This window comes from Falco cherrug, chromosome 3 (assembly GCF_023634085.1).
Source record: "Falco cherrug isolate bFalChe1 chromosome 3, bFalChe1.pri, whole genome shotgun sequence".
Classification (NCBI taxonomy): domain Eukaryota; kingdom Metazoa; phylum Chordata; class Aves; order Falconiformes; family Falconidae; genus Falco; species Falco cherrug.
In genome coordinates, this window is record NC_073699.1 from 49456981 (window position 1) to 49476319 (window position 19339).

General features: G+C 42.2%; 1 protein-coding gene across 1 annotated transcript in view; it reads left to right on the plus strand.

The window, feature by feature from the left end:
- Positions 1 to 266: 266 nt before the first annotated feature.
- ALKAL1 (ALK and LTK ligand 1) overlaps positions 267 to 19339 on the plus strand; it is a 37270-nt gene continuing 18197 nt past the window's right edge. Inside the window, exons 1-2 of the mRNA XM_055706506.1 lie at positions 267 to 1079; positions 1951 to 2294. Coding sequence (XP_055562481.1) covers positions 1961 to 2294 — 334 coding nt within the window. The 5' untranslated portion in view covers positions 267 to 1079; positions 1951 to 1960. The remainder of the gene's footprint in view (positions 1080 to 1950; positions 2295 to 19339) is intronic.

Below are 19339 nucleotides of genomic sequence, written 5' to 3' on the forward strand. Positions count from 1 at the left end.
CCAGAGAAGGGTACAAATGACAGTTTTGGGTAAGAGACAGAGTTTGTAGGGAAATGTCATGTCAGACAGATGCAGAATGTTTAAATCTCTTTCAGATCTAAATTCCCCATTTTCACATCTTCAAGGATATCTTAAATCCTTTTTCTTCTACTCAAGTATCTCAGTGGTATGTTCTGACAAAGAGTGATACTTGCAAATTCCATCATACCATGAAATATTGTCTGGTATGATTTTAAAAATTTGTATTTCTTTTCAATCTACCCAGACCATCTGTATGTACTGTTCTCTGAAAGTTGAGATCTTATTCACTAATTATTTGCTTACACATTTAGGGCTCTAGGAGGCAAGTTTTTTAACCTGTGGGGTTTAATGGTTTCATTAGGTCAGTACCTGTTTTGCTAGCTTTTCATTAATTGTCTCAAAAATTGTCAAAAATTAAAAAAGCTGCTTGGGAGAAACAAATTTTTACAGGGTCCCTAGTTTGTGAATTCACTTGCCAAAGACAGTCTACCACTTTCTTGCCATCAAAACAGAACCCAAGTTATACACACTTCACACTTCAGACTGTGAGCAACAGCTTCTTTGTTCGGTAAGAAAAGCCGGGGAAAACAGTTCTCTTGCTGTATTCCCAATGGAATCCCGCTAAGTTAAAATACAGTTTAATCTCTTGAGCCGGCAGCTTTATTAGTAAGCATTTCCCAGTCTTCAGGGAAATCTAATTTCACAAATAGATCAGCGCTGCTTCAAACGCAGCTTTCAGTTGCCATCCACCGGGGGACAAACGGGGAGGAGGAAGTTTGTCAGAAAAGACCTTCTCTGAGCCCAAGAGTGATTACCAGAGGTGTCTCCATCGACTGCCACCCACCTAAAGTCGATAGTACTCAAATGAGTACGCCGGTGCGGACTATATAAGAGAAGCGCATGGCCCTGGAGGGCGCATCCCCCCTCTCCGGGCGCAGCACCGACCGCCCCGCTCCGCGGCCGGCGGAGCCTCCGCGGGGACCCGGGCGCTGCGCCCACGGCAGCGGACGCCTCTCCCCAGCCCTCCCGCTCTCGGCGAGACTTGCCTCCGCCTGAAGGTAAGCAGCGGCTCTCCCGAGGGGCCTTCGGCGTGCGGCGAGGGGGTGTCGCTGCCCCTGCGGCGAAGCGCGGCTCCTTCCCCGGTTGCTCCCCGGGTTTGCCGTGCGCCCCGGCGGCGGCGGCGGCGGGAAGGAGTGCCCGGAGCCGTCGGGGAGAGCCGTCTCCCTGGCCGCGCCGGTTAACTCTTTCGCCCAAGAGGATTTGCAAGGGAAGCCACGTATGAAACACTTCGTAAATAACAGAATTTTCCTCCCTCCCCCTTAATCCCAACCGTTTTCTATAATTAGAATAGCTTACTTAGGGGCATTAAAGCGCTGCTCTCAGCCTGCTGCAATTGTTTTTGCCCTTAACACCCTGATTTGCAGCGGTTCCCGCTGTAACTCGTCCGTAACCGCACTCGGGCCAGTCGCCCGTCGGCACGCTGTCGCCCGCCGGCCGCCGTGCGGCACTGCCCGGGCGGGGGTCGGCCTGGCCCGCGGGGCTCCCTCGCCGTCCCGGGAGCTCTGCCGGCGGCGGAGCGAGGCGACGGCAGACGCGGGAGGGCCGGGGGCAAAGGGAGCCGAGCAAATCCCCCACAAAGCCCAGGACCGCAAATATGTGCGGCGGGTTAATACCCTTCCTCTAATCCGCGTCTATAAATGCGCCCTCCGGGGCGCCGGGCGAGCGCGGCGGGGCCGCCCGGGGGCTGGCGGGGAGGCGCGGCGGGGCCAGCCGGTGGCTGTCCGTCGGGTCCCCGCGTCGCCTCGGTGGGGCTGCGCCCGGCCCGGGCGGGAGAGCGCCGCCGCCGCGGGGGTGCCCCGGGCGCGGTAGGGGGGGCGGGGTGCGGGCCGGGCCCGGCGCTGACCGCCTTCGCTTTCTGCCTCCTCCCAGCGCCGCAGAGATGCGAGGGGCGAAGAAACGCCAGGCGCTGCCCGCCATCGTGCTCCTGCTGCTGGCCTCGGCCCCACCGCCGCCGGGCGCCGAGGGCAGGGACGTGCCCGCCGCCGGAGCCGAGCGGGGGGCGCTCCTCGACCTCCTCCTCCAAGCCCTCGGCGACGGCGGCCGCCCGCTACCGCCCCGCCCGCCGCGGCGGGACCGGGTGATCTCCCGGCGGTACAGCGGAGGCGGCGCCCCGCCGCCAGACCCCCGCGCCATCGCCGCCGCCCCTCGCCCGCCGCCGGCCGTCGTCGCCGCTCCGCCGCCCCCACGGCTGTTCGCCACCGCCCGCCACGGAGGTAAGAGCCACCGCGCGGGAGCCCGGGGCATGCAGCCTTCTCCGGGTCCCGTCCCCGCCGCCGTCTCCGGCCGCCAAGCCCGACGGCTCCTCCGGCGGGGTTGTCTGCGGCAGGCGGAGGGGGCGAGCGGGCAGCGGGGCAGGGGTGCGCGCCCCGGCGGTTTCAGCCTTTGCCGGTGTCGGGCCGCGCTGCGGGCGGCTCAGCGGTGGCGGTAACCCCGGCCGTCAGGGAGGAGAGGGGCGCTCCGTCTGCCGCACCGTCTGCCCAGAGCCCAGCTGCGGCCACAGCTGGTCTACGCGCCCTCTGCGCAAGTCCTCCCAGCTTCCCGGTGTGGGAGGGCAGCCGGCATTGAGGGAGACCCGGTTCCCCTCAGGCTTAGGACGGCTCCTCTGATGTGCACAAAGAGGAAGAATGACTAATCTGAGAGACAGATGCCGGGACTTACTCCTTTAAACTTCCTCTTCAACTTGACTGGTTCCCGTGTGATGCATTTTTCTAGTTTTGCTGGGGCAGGTGCGGGAGACCCGGGCTGTGCTGGGCATGGGGACTTGTTTCCCCTTCTGGAGGCTGGGGCAGGGAGATGTCACCAGCACTGGCACAGGTCAGGCCTGGCCATGACACGCAGGGCCAGTTCAGGGCCAGGCACAGCTGCCTGGTGATGCTGAGCCAGTGAGACGGCAGCGGGGCAGCCCTGCTGAGCTCGTTTGGATGCAGAGCCACACCAGGCAGTTCCTGCTGGAGTGGAGCTGCCAGAGGGGTTCGTGTGGGTCAGGATGGTGCAGTTCAGCAAGAAGGAGATTATAGTGAATGTCTTTTGGCTGTAGCCCACTAACATTTTTCTCTTGTTTCCTGCCAGAGACCCTACTGGAAAGTAAACCAAGGTGAGGTAAACTAGGGAAGTTTGGTTTCTTAGGGATCTGTTTCCCTGGAGGGTGTCCTTGTGCCTGATGGCTGGTAATAGGTGAAGTTAGGATGCAGCCCTCCCCAAGTCACACTGGCAGACTTGCTCTTCTCTGTCCGGTGGTCTATTTTAAAGGCTATTAAACCACGTTTTGGAAAAACTTGAAGTTGGGTGACAAGTTCAGAAGTTAGGTGAGCATCTGATTTGTAGGGCAGGCACTTGCGCAGTGAGATCACTTCGCAGTCTAAGGAAATTGGATTATAAAGAAACAAATCAAGCAAAAGTAATTAATGTTTGGGCCTTGGAAGCTTTTGCTGAGTGTGATCTGCCCCGAGAACCGAATCGTCCGTCAGTAAGGAGTTGTAGTGTCCCAGTGAACTTCCAGATATCCTTGCTTTTTCAGAGCATTGAGTCTCTGGTAATTAATAGAAAGCCAGGCCAAACCAAATTGCCACAGATTTGTTTGCTGATTGGAGAAGGGGCTGCAGGTTATCAATATGACTGATCATGAGTGATTGACTTAATTGTGGCTTAAATTCTTTGTGCTGTGAGCACACTCTCAGTGTACACTTCTCCAGGGGAAAAAAATGTAGAAAGGTCTTTTCGAGGCAGAATGCATGAAACTTTACATGTGTCTTCTTTTCAAGAGAATGAAAGAAAAGTATAAACTGCAGAGCAATAGTTACTAGCGTCGGGTGGCTTGAGGAAGAAGTCTGTTGTGGAGAGTATCTCCCATTTGAGATGTTTACTCCTAAACAAGTAATTGTCTTAAGCTATAAAACAGCGTGAATATCTCAATACTTATATAACTTTGAAGGGGAGTTTTCTTGAATTCATCAGTATTATACATAATAAGGCTTAGTTTTCTATTAATGGTTAGTTTTAGTAACTATGTTGTATACAAAAGGAGTGGAACTGCTGAATATCCTTAAAGAAGTTCTCCAGTTGTCCTGGGCATAGGTGCAGTGTCCTACGGGCAGCCATAAGGGTAGCTTTCTCTCCAGCCTAGAAAGGGCAGATCTACAGTTTAAATAATAATCAAGTTTTCATATTCATTTGATGTTTTTATAAGAAACAGCAAGGATACAAATTACTACCGTTGTGATGGTGTGTGTTTGTTTTTTGGGACAGAGAACTATGACAAGGCTTTTCTTAAGTCATCAGCCCTTTTCTTGTAACTCCTGTTTCCAGCACATTAACAGCAGCTCTTTACTCCAGCTGGTGGTACCTGAGTCTCAACTGAAGAGAATGGCTCATCTTCCCATCAGTCACAAAAGGTGTTGCGTTCAGCTGAGTACTCAGCCAACTTTTAAAACCAGAGTTATATTTGGATTGTCTGTTATTGCTGAAAATCAAACCCAAATGTCTGATTTAAAAGAAAATTGAATGGCTCAATTGCTTCTATTGTTTGTAACAAAAAGGATCCTGAACAGTACCATATACACAACAGAGCATGCAAGAAGCATAATTTCTGTGTTTTCTCTTTTTTTTTTTTCTTTTCTGAAGATGCTACTTCATATTATCAACGAGCTGAATAGCAGGAGGGTTGAAATATGTTTGCCCTCCTCTTCTCTCCCTCATTCTCAGGACTGGTTCCAGCTTTAGTCTCACCCCACAATGAGCTAATTCAATTTACTGAGCAGCACCTCCACACACACATTTCTTTTATTTTATCTCATTTGGGGATTGATTAGCTCTTTGCATAGGGAGGAGAGCTGGCCTGGAGTGCCACCAGCTGAATTTTAGGAGCAGCGCAAGGCAAGTGGCTGATGCAGATGACTAGGGGTGGGCCAGGTTTGAGAAGGGTTAGGGTGTCCTCCTTACAGCTATGGGGACCTGCTCATTTAGCTCAGGCCGTAATGGTAAAGCACAGAATCACAGGGTGTCTTCAGTGAGGCTGGGAAAAGAAGGGCAAGACACTGTCAGACATCCTACATGTACCACTCATTTATAGATACATAAATCAGATCTAAAAGCAAGAGTGGTTGATCTGTGATGCCCCATCTAGATGTGGCTTGCAGGTGGTTCAAGGGCAGGTCCTGGGCTAGAGCTATCTTACGGAAATAACAGCTGTGCTCTATGTTATGTGGGTTAGTTGTGGGGCAAAGGAGCATGACAGCCCTGGAATAGGATGGATACTCAAATCTGCCCTACCGTGTTGGGGCAGTGAGCTGCTGTGACCTGCCTGGAAATGACGTTTTGGGTCTTTTTTTCCCATTAATAATCAGAGACATATTCTGCATTGTGTGCTTTTTGGCCATATGAAGATTTGGATCATGTGTCTTGTAGGACCCAGAAGGACACCCCCATATGCAATAAAGATACCAATTTCACCATCACTTTAGCTGTCTTAACTTCTTATCTCTTTTATCCCTACATGTTCAAAAGTCTTATCTGAGAGATCTATCCCTGTTTTTCTTGGTGACCTGATTAATGAGAGCGAGCAGTTACTCTGAAGAGTATATTCAGAAGAAATAATATATTCCAATTTACCAAAAAAGCAATCTTCATCTTTTGCTAGGATTTCTGGTAGGATGTCACTAAAAATACAAGCTGTTCCTTTGAATTATTATATCTAGCGGGATTAAATTTTCTGTCAAAACATCCTTTACTTGCCTGATTTCCATGAAGCTTCTATGCTTCAGTGTGGGCTTTTTTTTCCACTAGGAAGTGTCTCATAAAGTTTTTAAGCTTAGTGCTGAAAGCTCCTCAATGGGCAGTCTTTTTCATATCTATCCCCTGCTTCTGATGTGTAATTGTGGTCAGTTTTTTTAAAAATGAAGAACACAAATATGTATTTTCAGAAAGAGAGGGTTCAGCATCGGGTTATTTTTGAATGCGACGTTGGGGAAACTAGAACAGTTTGTCATTCTCCTCAAGTTTTCTTTGTTACCTTCATCCAAACACTTTCTGTGGAACCAAAATAGCTTCCACGTAATTAGATTTAAAGAAGTCTTGGGAAATAAAAAAAGCCTGCATTAACTGTTCTTTCCTTACACATTCCCCATGACAGTGGAGAAATGAGCTATCTAAACCTGCAAGGGGTAGGGGGCTGAAATTTTTCTTTGTGCTGGGAGACCAGCAAGACGTTTTAAAACATTTTGATTAGTTATTTTTCAAGCATGAAGGAATGAAAATAAATATTGCTCTCAGTTTACTAGCATGTTCAAATTAGCCTCCTGAGCATATCTACTTCAGATTTAGAATAACATATCAGAGAAGGGAATTTGGCCCTCAAACTATTTAAACTTTGAGGTTAAACTTAAGAGTTCAGTTTTATGCCAAAATTTCTACACATCAGCAGAAGAAAACTAAGTTATCCCATGGCATGGTGCTAATTTAACCATTATTCATAATGAGTTAGATTTGAAAGATATGTTTGAGGTTTATTTTAGTTTACAATTGAATAAAAAACATGTAACCTTAGGTAAGGCATAAGAAAAGTTTTGTTCTTTTTACTCACTTAAAAAATCTGTAAGTATAGCGATAGTTACAGCTGAAAGTCCATAATTCTGCAAGACCTGTTGTGCCTAATACTAAACTACTTCAGTGAATGTAAGTACAGATCTGGAATAAAAAAAGAGACCACTGAGGAATGTAAACCTTGTATCTAGGAAATCAAAATGTATGATATGGCATAATACAGAGTTCTTTATAATACTTATGTCTTGTCCAATTATTATTCCTATTAATAAAATAGGTTGGGGGGGGGGGGGATGTGGGGATTTTTTTTAGTATATTGTATTAATAGGAATTGCTGGATATTCAGGAGGCTTAAAAGAAGATGAGAGTTAATACAAATTGCATTCGCCAAAATCTTATGTTTACCAAAGCAGGCAATTCCTCAGAAATTAGCAAAATAGTGGATGAAATTTATTTAAAAGAAGAATAATGTTTACATTTAAAAATCAAAATATTAAGTCTGTTTGCTTATAGTAATTATTCCTGATTCCGGGTCCAAAGTTTTTGAATAAATTATTTTTACAGTGAAGTTGGAGGGTAGGCTTTTCTGGAACACAACCAGGCAAATATATTTTGCTTTCAGAAGCTTAATATAATCCATATTCCAAACAATTAAGAAATTATTTTTCTTTATTTTTATTGAGCGAACATGATAGGAAAATAAATTATAACTCTGCTTATTCAAGAGTTAGTAATTTAAAGAAAATATATTCTCATAAATTAACAAACTGAATGAATTGTCAGATATTGTGCAACTGGCTTGGGTGCTGGCAGCAGTAAAGATGTCACAGGACGAGATGCTGCCCAGGCCAGTGGTTACTGAGGCAGGATCAGAGGGGCTGTGAGGATCTCAGCACACCATGATCCAGAAGTATGGATCCTAACATTCCTAAGGAGTTCAGCGGAAATAACCATTGTTTCTGCTTGTTCCAAGGTCAGGTGTCAATTCTTCCCAAAAAATTCAAGTAAGCAGGGATAGATTTTTGTCACATAGTGTTTCATTTAGGTGAGGAGAAAGAATTACTTTTCATTAAATATATTGATAGTATTTGATCTCAAAGCCATCCTCAAATTTTCCTTGAGAAATTCTCCCAAACAATTTGATATTGGCCACTTTTTAATGACCCATTACTTACTGTTTTCTGTAATAAATATATAGTTACACACACCAACAGATCTAATTGACAAGTGTGTATTTGTAACTGTATTTACATTTGTAAGCATATTTTATTTTTTCCACCTTTTCTACTGGTTTTAATGGAATGAGCCTTGACCTTACTGCCTTTCATTCAGGTTAGCTGTTATCACCAACATTTCCTTCCAGACAGTGTTACCGTTGTACTATTTCCCCAACTTGTAAGATGTCTGTGATCTCATTGCTTGTAGTTTGTGGACTGTCTTAATTTCTAATGTTATTAAGTCCCAAATGCTTCAGAGAGAGTGTATATTCCTTCAGTTCTACACAAGTGCTTGGATCTATCATTATGTCCAGCTCCTTCGTCATTGTGGTGCCTTTTTGATCTCTAACCCTGCTGCTACGTTTATTTCCTTGACTGCTTGGGTTTTTAGGTGTATTGTGCAATATGCCTTTGTAATACCAATATTGCGTGCTTGGCAAACATGACTGCCAGGTGGTAGTGCTAGGCCACTGAACAGAAGGCATCTGAAATCTAGGATAACCAGAAATCTTCCATATCACAGTGGAAAATGTCAAGCCCATGGGCTGGTCCTGATAGCTGATGTGCAAGTGAGCAAAGACGAAACATAGTTGTTACGTACATGGAGGTTTAAACTACAGCGCAGTCCATCAGAGCAGTCCTTCAAATGAAATGATGACACTGGCCCTTCAAGGGGCTCTGCTCTGACTTCCATTAATCACAGACAAACTGGGGGTGCTCAGTACCTTACAGTGTCGACCTGCTATTGCATGCTGCCCTGGCATGTGAAGGGAGAAGCCTTGTGGAGCTGCAGTGTGCTGGGCAGCCAGCGTTTCCGATGGCAGTACGCAGTCCCAGGAGCAAGAGAGCGTATGAAAAAGCTGTTTTGTTGAACTATTACGTGCAAAAAGTCAGTGACCTTTTATTTGTTCAATATGAGGGGGATCTTTTGGGGGTTGTTTTAGTTGTGTTTCATACTTTTATAAAAATTGCATTTAACACTGCAAGAGACACAATTATTCATGTGTACAGTCCTGGCCCCAGAAAAGTGAGTGTCAGAGTCTTCACTGATTTACGCCAGGATTGGGCCTGAAGTACACCAGGGCTCCTCCAGTACACAGGGGAGTGAATAACAAATAAAACAGAAGTTTCACTTCAAAGTAGGTCCAAGTGCATAAGTGTCTGTAACTTGGGAGCTGTAGCATGCATTTTGAATTAGGCTAGCTTGGCCCTGAGCCTGTGAGCAAACTCAAGAGTTGGTATATTTTGGGGTGGTTTTTTGTTGTTGTTTTTTTTTTTTTTTTTTTACTGTAGACATGATTTGATTTTTCAGTCAAGAAAGAATGGCAGGTCTCTGTATTTTACTAGTTTATTTTGGATGGTAATCTGCTAGGAAAGCCTCTGAGAGGTGGGGGAATGTTAATGCATGGGTGTGAGGCCTTGCAGTACATTTATTGTTTGGTAGATAGGCTTTAGCCTTGAAAATGCACTGCTTCATGTCTGGAGATGATTTTGATTTTTAAATATGTATATATACAAGGAGAAAGATTTAAAAAGTTGAGAAGTGTAACTATCCATACATACTTACATGTAGCGCACACACTCATAATTTTGAGTTTTGTGGGTTTTGAGGACAATTTGAGGGAGAATGATGCAGTGTTTCAGGCCTACACGTGATTTGAAAGTTACAAAGGTGGCTTAAAAATACAGAATGTATATTCCAAAGTGCTTAAAACAGCATAAAAATTATTGCATAGTAGTAGTCACAGTGCAAAGCTATAGACAAAACCTCCTGATCAATGAGGCACCCAATAAAGATGTGCTTTCTAGGAAGATAGCCACCAGAAGGCTACAGAGGGAAAGGGGAGGCTAGTTCCATGTCTAAAGTGTACATAGTGCCACTGTCCACATTGGGGCTGTTTTATTCTTAAAGATCTTGCCAAGTGATGTGACAGTAGTTTGTAGGACTTAATAACACCTGTTTTGAGAACTAAAATTTTCAGTGGTGTCTATCTTTTTTTTACTGAACTAAAATAAATAAATAAATACTTAAACGTGAGCAAATCTTATGTTACTATTTTGTAAGACATGTTTTAAAATATGTCAAATAAGTGCACTTTAATAGCCATAGTAAATATCTTTTCTTTCAATAAAAGCATTCAGCTGATGGACTGAAAAATAATTAGTTTTGGTAATTTGTTGCTTACATTTGGGTTTGATGATAAGGGAGAATATTAAAGCAGATTGTTAGAAAAGAATATAATGGTTTCTGAATGTGTGCACAGCTGAGCAGAGTTACATGGGATGAGATACTTTTGTAGTTGCAAAACAAGTGTTCTTTGGGACTTTTTTTGTTGAGCAATTGCATATATGCCCTGCCCGCGAGACCACAACCAAAACTTAACTCTGGTGAAGGAAATGTGTCAAAATTAAACTTTCAAAATGACTAAAAATCAGGAGAAGATACATGGTAGAAAGTGTTTGGCTAGAAAAAGTGCAGCTGATTTCCCTTTGTTAGCCTCAGTTGGTGTTTAGGTTTTCTATTTAATTTAAGGATGAATGCTTCATTTTGTCACGTGTGAATTAGAGGTTACTACTTTAGTGGAAGCCCTGCAGGATATTAATGTGTGTTTTGGGCATTTTAATGTTGGTCAATTGGAAAACAGTTACTCCAGTGAGGGAATTGATTGACTATTGATTACATACTGAGGGTGCGATTCTTTATCTCTAGGGTATAAACAAGATTTGACACATGAAGAATCCAAGCATTTGATTGGATAGTGGCCATTTTTATATTATCCTATGTTTTATTATGTCTGCTGGTCAAAAAATCAGATTTTACTGAAACAGTGCATAAAACTATATTTATTTAATACAGCCTTTAACGGCAATGGAAAATACTGTTTGGAGTTACAAATTGTGGCTACTTTTTAATCCTAAATTATTTTTTTTAAGCATACAATTAAAATGGTAATATAATCAAACAAAAACACTTATGGTAAAGGCACAATTTTGCATACTAAAGGATATTTAAACTTTTTTTGTAAGGGTTTTTTTTTTAATTCTGGTAGATGTGTCAGTCAATTCAAGTAAATTGGTTAGATGGCATTTTAGTGTATATTCTCCTACTACGTGATTTGAAATCTGTGGGTTTGGCTTGAAGAAAAACATTTAAAGTTGCATCCGTAAAGCAACTATTATCATGTTCCTTGCAGATTTTAGACAGCTTCAGGAGTGACATGGCACAAATCAAATTTTAAGGCTTTGATTTTTAAATTATGTTCTCCTTTTTTACTTGAACCTGTAAAAGAAAGTTAAAAAGCAAAATAAACCTCTACAAGAAAAGTGTCAAGCACCTTTTTTTCCTTAATCTTTACTGTTCATGATATCAAGCTGTGATGTGTTTCAGGAGAAGGAACCTTTGAAATGAAGTGTTAGGAAATGCATCCTTGTCAGTATATGTGGCAGTACTGGATACATGCACTAGATTAGTAATACTCTTAAATCCCATTGGATTAAAATAACTGAAGACATAGCTGTGATGTTATTGCTGTAATCGTGATAGAGTAATTATTTCTTCCTTGTCTGATAATGGCATAGCATTCCTAACATGTGAGAAACTTCGCTTTTGTCACTGAAATTTTAATTTAGAAAATTTAGGAAAAATATTTTCAGAACTCCATGGTGGACAAAGACTTACAGCCAAAACACAGCAATATGAGGATTTCTCTGGAGAAATCTTCCAGGTCAGAAGACAATCTAGAGCAGGTTAACCACTTCCATTTGATGCTGTGGGCCTAAAGTGTGAATGGACTTGTTGGTCAGTACTGATATAGCAAGATACCCCATACAATTTGTGCTTCCCATTATTATATGATTAGATCCCAAGTTTACATGTAAAGTTAACATACACAGGTTTGCCCCCTTTATTCAGTAACAAGCTGCTTTTCCAGATGTCAGGCGATTTTAGACTTTCAGAAGAGGGATTACTACAAAATAAATAATTTGTGTGAATAAGACCTGCACAGGTCCAGCAAATTTAACACCCAGATGTACTGCTCATGAACTCTCCATCACCTACATGGTGGAGTCACTGTGTGTGTACATACATGATTTAGCTGCATGGAACTGTAGAGGGTCCCTTACGTAAGCTGCAGTCAGGGCTTTCAAAATCCTTAAAACAGATACAAACTGCACATTTATCCTGAATTCCACAGACCCAGAACCGAGCAGCATCTCCAGAAAAGCCTTGCTTCTCCTTTACATTTTTCTGGGATAACTACTCCTTTCCTGTCAGAGCAAGGAGTGAAACAAGGAGGAGATCTGGAGATTAAATGATACCTACAAGACAAGTGTTATCTTAGATCAGATAGAAAACCTCTTGAATATTGAGGGTTACAGTTTCTTTTCTCTACAGTTACACTCTCCATCTCAGTACCAGAATGTTATAAGAGTGAGAACATTATTCAAAACCAGAGAAGCATTAAACTTGCTCTGTTTTTTTTCTTTTTGTTTTTTTTTTCTTTCTTTTTTTCTTTTCTTTCTTTCTTTCTGCTCAGCATATTTTGGCCTGCTGGAATGTATTTTACACCTGCTTACGATCTCCAAAGATAAAACCTCCAATATTAGTATGTCTAAATAGCTCATTATGCCTGATGCATTTATATGTAACCCTCAAATAAAATATTTTGATCCCAGTTGTCATTTATAAGATGTCTCTTTATATAACTGTGATAATAAGGTAAAATGACCTTAGCTCGAGTATAAACATGGCATACGTTCACTGGGAACACCTTTGAGGTAACAATTTAGAATAAAGTGCTTACAAGGGAGAAACTGTGGGTTATTAATCTGATATGATAGTTCTGAATCTGTTCTGATTTGGAAAAAAATAGAAACATTTCCAAAATAAGCACAGGAAATCTAAAATACAGTTAAAAATTACCATTTGCACAGCAATCAACCTGGAGACTGTTCCTATTTCAAAAAGAGCAGGCTGTAATTAAGCTCTGGCAAACTCAGTTCTATTTCCTTTCACTCTGATAAAGTTTGCCAGTGTTTGTCAGTGCTGAGTTTGGCTTGTATGCAGTTAAGCACGTCATCAGCTTTCATTCGGATGATTCAACTAGTTCATGTGTTGCTTTTGATGTATTGCAGCTGTTCTTGTGTTTAATTTATGCAGATATCCTAGAATCTACATTTATTAGCATCCATGATAGCTAAAACAGAAGACATTGGTAGAGTGCTTCAGAATTGCAAGAAGTTAATTTCCTCTTCATGTTTATCAATGTGTAGTCTCTATATCTCATTCTAAGAGTGGTTCTGCCTTCAGTCGAGATCTGTCCAATAACTTTCCGGGCATAATTTGGAGTCTCTGGATTCAGCTGAAATGTCTGCCTTGATAGTTTAGTGATTTTAAATAGTTGATAGATGAATGAATGGAAATTCTTATCTGTTACAGAAAAAAACCCCTGTGAATAGGAAAAGATAGCTTCAGTAAATTAATGCCTTGAATAGTTTGACCAGTCTTACCTATATGTCTCATTATTTTCAAAATCATCCTTTATAATTTAATGAACAATCAATATTGTAATACATCTTTCCTCTTGGAAAGAGTGAAGTACGTATTCACAGCTTAGTATTCAAAATAATGGGGGTTTCATAATGTCGTACATTTTCCTACTTGAATTACTTGAGGGTATCCCAACCTGTTTATTAGAATCTCCTGTGGGGGGAAAAAGAGAGCTCTTCTGCATAAATTCACACATTGGGTCTGTAATTGTTTTGAGATTTTTTTATTTTACTCTTCAAAATAGATGTATTCCAGTATTTTCCACGTTCACATCTCTGACAGGTGAAAAGAAGAAAAAGGATGTTTTGAATTATGCACGTAATGCTTACCTGTATGTGTGGTGCTGTTCAAGAAGCTCGCAAAATAGTATGGCTGCTAAATTCTTTCTACATTTCTTTTTCAATTGTAAAACTTGTCAGAATATGTTAATATAGATCTGTATCCATTCCAGTTCTGTTTTCTAGAGTGATCACTGACAGTAATAGCAGAAAAGTAATTGTATACACTATGTTTGGCTTATTTCTCGATCCCACAGCATTTTCTGGTGGAAATAGGGATTTACAGAGAGGAAAAAAAAAGAAATCCGTGCTTCTTAATGTTCTTTTGCTCAACAAATATAAAGGTCTCCACAGGCAAGGATTAACTAATACAAATATGCTTTTGGAGCAGCTATTGAAGAATTACTAATAAACATCATTATAGCTGAGTTCAAGATATTCAACCTTGTAAATATACCCCATTATAATTTCATTACAGTTGGCTGAAGCCCTAGGAGAAGCCAATGTTTCAACCTCTTTGTTGAAGTCTTAATGAATTATTAGAAGGTGGCTGATTAGAAAGCATTGAATCAGAAGGGGCTGCTGCATTCTGAATGTTACTCTCTTTGATGTTGTTTACCTCCCAGGTTGACTCATTTCCTTGGCCAAAACTCTTGGCATGCAAAGCTGTGAGCCTACTTTGCTGGGCCTTTACATCCCAGTGCACGTCTGGAAGTGAAATATGGTAGGTAGGTGTTTAGTGAACCTTGTAAGTGTTCCCTGAAACTCATGCTATCCAGAAGTGTGGCACAACTATATTGCTAGAGCTAAAGGGGATACAAGAAGAGAAGTTGAATGCCCAAGCAAAATTTTAATTTCTCCTTAGACAAAACACCCTTTCCATACTTAATTCCCTACCTTTTTTCTATGTGGTGGATCTGCTTGCTTTCTGCTTCCACTTTCCTCTGAACTCAATGCCTCTTCAGCTGTCCAAGGCAGAGTCTGCACTGTAATGTGAAAATACCAGTTTGTGACACTCAGGCCACTTCACACGGCTGGGTCAGAGCTTGGGCCTGCCCCGTGTATTGGCATATACCTGAGCTTTGTCTTCTGGAGAGCTCCACATTTTAGGTAGTGAAATAAGAGCACAGGCATAAGGAATTAGGATGTGAGTGCATCTCGTCTTGAGACTGGAGTGAGATCCTTGACTGACTCCTTAACAACATAAACATATTCACAGAAGTGTGGATCAAGTCTGAGGAATTGGTGCTGTCATCATCGTGGCTTAGTGGTGTTCCACTGCTTCCCAGAGCGTATTTACAGGGCAGTCCCTCTGTGAGGATTCACATTTCCCTGCAGCTCAGTTCCACAATGGGACGTTGCCTGAAGTAAACTCAGAATAAGAGCAGCAATAAACTATATCCTGATTTTTCATCTCCATTAGACTAGTATTATTTAAAGATCTTTTCATTGGGTACATCACCTAAAATAATGCAAAAGGAGCAGCTGTTAACCACAAGGTTCTTCACTCCAGCAATGGTCGACAAACTAATCCAAGTGGGTTTTTTTGGTTGAACTTGTCTTCAGGGTATCCTGTACTGCAGCCTCTGCTCTCCTGGGGTGGAGAGGGGGGTTTAAAAAGTTGCCTTGCTTGGATTGAGTGTCTTTTCTTTAAGGATTACCTAGCAATATGATTAAATTCTTGAGCATGGCCTGCACAGATAGGAGTGACCTATAGTTTAAGCGTTCAAAGCTTTTGAGATGTCTCGTTGGTAACGTGCCTCGGACAGATCCTCAATTTTGTGTCTTCTGAAATACCACAGAAGGAGCATCATAGCAGACTATATTTTCACTTCAGTTACAACAGCCTCTGGATTATTTAAAATTAACTGGATACTTTTAATTTGAAGAGGCAAGTATGCAGGCTGAGATTATTTGAAGCATAGTAATGAGAGCTGTAGCCAGGCCTCTTATCGTGCGCTTAAGGAAATGGAGAAGGTTCGGAGGGTGCAAAGGAGGAGGAATAAACATAAAAGCTGGCTTTGCCAGACAGGTAAAGACTTATTCATGCTGGGAGACTCTCCAGCTGAGAAAATCCATGGTTGTTACAGCCTTTGTGCCACCAGAACAGAAAAAAAGGTTGGCTGAGAGAAGAGAATCTGGCTCAAACAACTTAAAATAAATATCAGATGTCAGAGCTGTGACTTAATTGTTTAGCTAAGTAGATCATGTGAATTACTCACAGATTGAGGACCTGTTTTTGCTTCTGTTGAAATCAAGGAGAACAGAACCAGGGCATACTCTCCTTCCCATGTCTTACAGCCCTCAAAACTGTGTTATTTTTGAGAGTACAACGGCTTCTAGAGTGATTTCTTGTACCAGTTGGGAGTCCAGAGAGCTGCTAGTACACAACTGCTTTGTGTTTTATTACTGTAGACATAAGCTAAGGCTCTAAACAGAATGCATTTCCTTAGTTGCTGTTGTTTTTTATTTCAAAAATTGAAATTCAGACAATGGCTTCTGTGACTCTTAATAATGGAAATTGGATCTCCAGGTCCAGACATTGGTTTCTGAAAGTAGCCAGTTTCAGAGATACATTGAGACATAGGTGTATTCTCCTTCTAATGCAGTCTCAGATTACAGCTCTGACAGTCTCAGAATTAGACCAATGCCCCAAATCAAAGACATTAGCTTATAAATACCCCCTTGAGAAACTGGTTCTGAAAGCTTTATGACTGTGTTGTGAAAAAAATTAGGAAATACATTAAATGTTTGTTACCTTTATGAACAAAGGGAAATAAAACATTTTTCTCTGTTATTATACTATTACATGTTTCCTTTAGCATCTTAAAATTATTAAATAAAAATCTCCATGTTTACTCACGAAGGCTTTGCAGGAGTGAGGAGACTATCAGAAGGCAGACAGTGGCAACTGGAAACTTGAAAGGATTGTTTAGTTAAATTACCTGGAGCTGACTGACAATCTTACATAGGAAGAAGGGAAAGATTTTGGGAGAAGGCTTCACATGTGCAATTGAAAGTACATTTCCATTACCGGTCTAAAAGCCATCACATAGTTCTGCTGACAGGGTGAAATATTGGTAGACAGGTGACAGAAAGAAAAAATGTTCAGAAAGATCTACAGCCAATTTGGAGACTGACCTGTATTTGTACAAACTCTGGCTGGATGATGAATGACTGCTGGTACAGCATGTAACTGATGACATTATAAATGAATGAAGCATAGAGAAATTACTTAGTATCATATTTCTCAATGTACCAGAAGATATTGTGGGAAATGTTCTGATTTAGATAGGGCAGTTTTTAAGTGCTGCTTTCTGCATTCATATTGCAGGGGGCATCAGAGGGTGGCAAGCATCTCTGTCCCCTGGCCAGCTGGGGTCAGCATCTCCAACGGTCCTTATCATGAAGATGATGGTAATCATTACTGCAGTTTTAAACGGCAACAAGTTGTGTTTTCTTTTTCTGAGTAATGAACGTACAGTGTCTGAGCACTTACCAAACAATTACTTTCCTTTCACAAATGGTGAGTTAAGCAAAGAAAAAAGTTTGAGGGGGACAGAAGGAATGTACTATCGCCAGTGATGAAAAACCTGAATAGTTCACAGCAGGCAAGACTATCCTCTCCGTACCCTGTCCATCTATCCTGACATTTCATATGTAATTAAATGCTTTTTCTGTAGCTCAAGTTCTCTTCCCTTTAGCTCCTTCCAAGCTCAGGTTATGTGTTTCCCACAGTTCAGTGCCCAGGCTTGGAGGAGCCAACTCTAGGGATAATCTGTTGCCCATAAGAGGGTGGTGAACTGGAGCCTGGCAACCCCTTTCAGTCTGTAAATAGTCGTTACTCTGCTGAGGTAGGAAGGTCTTCCTGGAATTAAGGTTCATGCTGTTAGTTGTCTTCATAGCAATGATCGCTACTAACTATTCCTGTCACTCTGTTCCCACTCGCAGCTCCATGGAGACCAGTCAAGGGGAGGGGGCCAAGCGGAGCACAAGGGAGGGAAGAAGGCAAAGTGCAATGGCTGGGCAAGAGTAGGGCATAGGCAGGGACGAAGGGGGGCAGTGGCTGGCTGGGTCCTTCCCGTGGATATGAACAGGTCTTTATCACCTTCCCAAGACTGCAAGTCAACCTTTTCTGCTGCTAAGACTACTGGAGGGACTTAGTTAAAAATGGTTTTCCTCCATAGCTTCTGAAGAATTGACCCAAGTGTGGGTGGACATAGGAATGATAAATAGGTGTTCTTCTCCTGAGCCTTGTATCCTGCGTGGGTGATCCAAGTGATACAAGACGAACACCAAATGCTTCCATGCCTGTTTCTTCACTTCTGGGTGTTCTCTCACTTCTGGGTGTGTTTTCCAGCCTCCTCCCTTGTACTGTCACAGGTGCTTTCCCTTTTGTATGATATGGGAATGTGGATCACAGGGAGTGGTCAACTGAGACAACATGAGCAGTTGTGGTGTCTTAAAGATGGCCCTCTAACTTCAAGTCAGAAAGCTGGGTTATAAAGGAAAGAACTTCCATATCCTTCCCAAGCAGCAGCATAAAAATGAAAAAGAGTGAACTCAAGCAAAATTAGTATCTTATTTGCTTTGTTTGCTCTTGTTTTGATTTTGTGGAAGTTTCTGTTGAAAGACTGATCACACCTGAAGCATAAAAAACCCTAGAGGCACAAGGTCATCTCAGAGGACTTTGTCACTTCACTTGAATGAAAGGAGGCAGGTCTCCCACAGATTGTGTTTGGGAGGGATCGTGTTCGCGAAAGTGCCATGATACTAACTGTAATAGCACAGGAGCTTTGACCTGGGCACTCCACTTTCTCCAGTAGAGAGATAAAAGGATTATGGGACTAAAGGTCTCGCTTTCTTGAAAAAAGAGGACAAACTTCACTTTCATTCATTTTCTAACCCAGATGAATGGAGAGGAAACTGCAGCAGTGAAGAAAATTTAGAATACAAATGAGCACATAATGCCTTCTGAGGCAGCATCACAGTTGTGGTTCTGGTGTTTTGGAAAGGGAAACTTGAAAAAAGTGAACTGTTTTAAAATTTGTCTGTCTCATGAGGTACACCAAAGTTTAATTAGTTCTCATGAAAAGAGCAGTGTTTTATGATCTGAAACATCCAAAAAAGGAGCTAGATAATGGACGTTCTTTTATAAAACCAAGCTGAATCAGTAGGATGTTACTTATGGATTTAGCCTGTGCTAGAAATATGGCAAGGAGTTTGAGACATTTAATTTCTAATCCCACGTACTCCTTTGTAATGTAGTAAAAAGAAAAATAAAATTAATTCAGAAACTAACTCCATTTAATTTCCAATAGACAAAGAATGAGGGAGTTAGCAATAAAACACTATAGCAAACAAATGTATTTCTTCTCAGGGTGAAAGAGTGTGTTTTGCATGGCTCATTATCATACATTTACAAGACTGCATAGTCTTTAGGTAAGACTTAGCACTTGATGAAAAGGACTTCATAGGGGCAGGAGTAGTAGGGATTCCAGGAGAAATTTCTCCCTCTTAGGTCCTCTCATAGGCCATGATCCAATAGGGATAACAGCACATAGAACATAATGGAGATGATGGAACTGAAGCTAGTGTTTCACACTTAGAATCATATGACTGGAACCCATTGTATTTATTAAATCCAGCCATCTACTATTTCAGGCACCATGTCC